Genomic DNA, 3122 nt, shown 5'->3' on the forward strand with positions numbered 1-3122 from the left:
GAAATAAAATTCCTCTAAGTCATTGGTAAATTGAGTTCGTAAACAGCATCAAATTTAATGTTTTGCAAATATCTAGTTTTAAATATTTATTACCTTTTTAACAAATAATGTAAAACTGTTGAAACTTCAATAAAGAATGGCGTAAACCTTTTTACTCCATTTAACAAAGGTCAATTGTCAAGTTAGTTAATTTAGTTCATTTATATTAAAAGATATGTAAAAGTAGACAATTTCCGGGAAACTAAAGAGCAAGCAAAAAATAAGCTGTGAAACTTGACTATTTTTTGCTATCAAAAGCACGATAATTGCAGAGCAAAACGTCACCAAGAAACGAACAAAATTAAATTACCCCAGTTTCCCAATCACAATGCATATTGTAATTATGTAGGGGGATTCATGCTGGCTTTTATTGTTTCAGATAAAGAGACCCTACCACAATGAACAACACAACGGATCCAGTGAACAATGAATACTTAACAGATGATCAAATTTATGAAGCTTTGAAACAAAATCAGTTCACTGTAATTGGCATTTATGTTTTCGTTTTCCTTGTCGCTCTAGTTGCCAATTTGCTCCTGATTATTATTGTTGTAAAGGATCGGTATATGCAAAAGTAAGTACACCTATTAGAATCTCCTGCTAGTGCAGGTACAGAGAAATGTAGAATACATTTAAATTACAAAAATATATAAATGAAACGTATAAAAAACTAGACAATATCTTAAATGCAGCGCAAAATAAAAGTGGGAAACATTTCAACAAACACTCAAATATGAAGGATTATAGTAAAAGTAGCCAGGAACTCTCTTTGGCGCCCTAAAGCACTAAGAAATAATTTGAGAACTGATGTGTACAGACTAGGCAAAATTAATTAACAACAGGATAAATATCGGAATGCTGCAGAATGAGTGAAAATGTAGAAAAGAAGGAAACGACAGAATACGAGTCAACTATAATTGAAATGTTGCAAAAGTGAGATGCAGACGGTATAAAAATACAAACCGAACGCTATAAAAGAGTATGAAGTAGAAGGTTCAATCAATCCAGTTTACAAAAATCTAGATAGAACAACATCTTTAAAATGTATACAATTAATTAATAATAGAAAGTCAATTAATCAATTAATAGAAAGTTATGCGAAATACTTGCAAACCAGCAAGAATGATTGCGGAAAGGAAAGAAAAGGTCAAGACTTTTTGTTTATATTAAAATTAAGAAGAATTTCGAATTTCGAAAAAGAAAGTCGAAAAACCACATCGAAATCATAGATATAAAAAATGTCCAAGAACTTTAGTATGGGGAAGTGCAACAGAGAAAATTAAAAGTGTAAACTAAAGCAAGAACATAGAATACAATGAACACTTATATTTAACAAATAATAATAAACATTTAAGATGTGAGTGATTGCATTCAGAATCAATTGTAGACAATTAGAAGGAAAAATACAGAAAAATAGTACAAAGGATGGTTTATCTGAATGCGAATTTGCAGATGATTTAATACTAAAGTAGGCATTTAATGCAGGAAAAGTATAAATGTGGAAGCAGTTTGCAAACGAATTAACAAAATCACCCGCACCCATTAAGGAACAAACGGTAATAAAATTTTAATCGTGTTAACTCATATTCACAGTAAATCAAAATTTGAAATACACCCTTTGTTTTACGATAACTCCTGATCGAATTCTGAAATGGATAACTAAAATGTTCCTTTCGCATATTCAAAAAATAGTAAACTGGTCATCTGAAAAACTGCTAGCAAATAGCCAAAAGGAATAGCAAAGGTTTACAAAAAAGCTAAAGTCAAACTATGCACAAGTAACATTATTTAAAAGGAAGCCAACCAAAGTAAAATAATACCTTTTTAGAAACATTAGTCATTGTCAATTCCAGCATTCCAGCTTCCGGTCGAGAATAAGTTCACTCATAATCACACTTACACAAAAACCATTTGCTGAAATGCTGGTTAGAACGACAAATTACCTCGACAAAAGAGACTAAATTGGACATTTTAAAATAGACCACAATTAAAAAGGATTTAATTGTCGCTGCTCTTCATATTCATACTATTCAGTAATTGCTTCCTGTAATGAATTATTCAAAAAATCTCGAATGACTTGAATATCAATATTCCAATTACCGTAGGTGGATAATGAGAAAATTTCGGTTATTATCGAGATGCCAATGATGCCATAAGTGTGTAAATCATCGCTCTTCTATTACAGCTCCCCTACGTGACTTATTAGTGGAAATATGAGTTAAGAGACAAAAACGCAACGAGGTCGACTTCAATTTAAGCAAACCAATTTCGTTTTCATTGATCTGCGGCAATATTTTTCGAAATTGGAGTGGTAATAAAAATCATAAATGGATGTTTGCCATGGTGCGAAACATTATAAATTTGAAACTTAATCTTCAGAACATCTGTTGGGAGTTCAAGATGCATTACTGTAATTGTACCTCTATGCGTCGTTTCGTATTCATATTACTCGTAACTGGCAAATATCCGTATGTAATGATAGTTAATTCATTTTAAAATGTCGGTTGCACAATGGAAATGTGTGTTTTAGTATTATTTCTATATAATTCATTGTATAAGCTACTAAAAAATTGAAATTTGTTTCCGACGAAAATTACATGCGTGAAAGAAATTGTTGACAACCATGCGGAAGGTCCAGAAATAAAACGAAAATTACCCTACAGTGAAAAATATCGCGCATAAAGTGAACGGCACGAAAATTCATGGTACACACAGGATTTAATTAGTAGCGAGTGTACTACATCTATATTATTAAAAGCCAATTTGGAAATTTACAAAAAGCTGCTCAAGCTAGTAATTACAAAAACGATATCAAAGATTTAAATGTGTGATACAAACAAATAGGAAGCCATATAGTATATGCGACATACAAAAGCGAAATAACGGAATATTAAAAATCTTTTTTTTTATCTTACGAATATGAGTGATGAAAGAATTATAACGTCAAAGAATTAAATGGAATTAGCATGAAGGATATTTTATTCCAAATCAAATAAGAGTAAACGTATGAAGACTTCGATTGTGCCCTATTTAACACACATTTTGATCTTTCCCCGATCATTGATAATAATAATAGTAAGCAT

The 3122-nt window shown here is 31.0% G+C and overlaps 1 protein-coding gene across 1 annotated transcript in view; it reads left to right on the plus strand.

The window, feature by feature from the left end:
• Positions 1-276: 276 nt before the first annotated feature.
• LOC109545202 (orexin receptor type 2) overlaps positions 277-3122 on the plus strand; it is a gene marked incomplete in the record, with an annotated part of 65952 nt that continues 63106 nt past the window's right edge. Inside the window, 1 exon segment of the mRNA XM_048667395.1 lies at positions 277-613. Coding sequence (XP_048523352.1) covers positions 438-613 — 176 coding nt within the window.

The sequence above is a fragment of the Dendroctonus ponderosae genome, unplaced genomic scaffold (assembly GCF_020466585.1).
Source record: "Dendroctonus ponderosae isolate FM_Combo_2020 unplaced genomic scaffold, Dpon_F_20191213v2 Dpon_F_20191213_6, whole genome shotgun sequence".
NCBI lineage: Eukaryota > Metazoa > Arthropoda > Insecta > Coleoptera > Curculionidae > Dendroctonus > Dendroctonus ponderosae.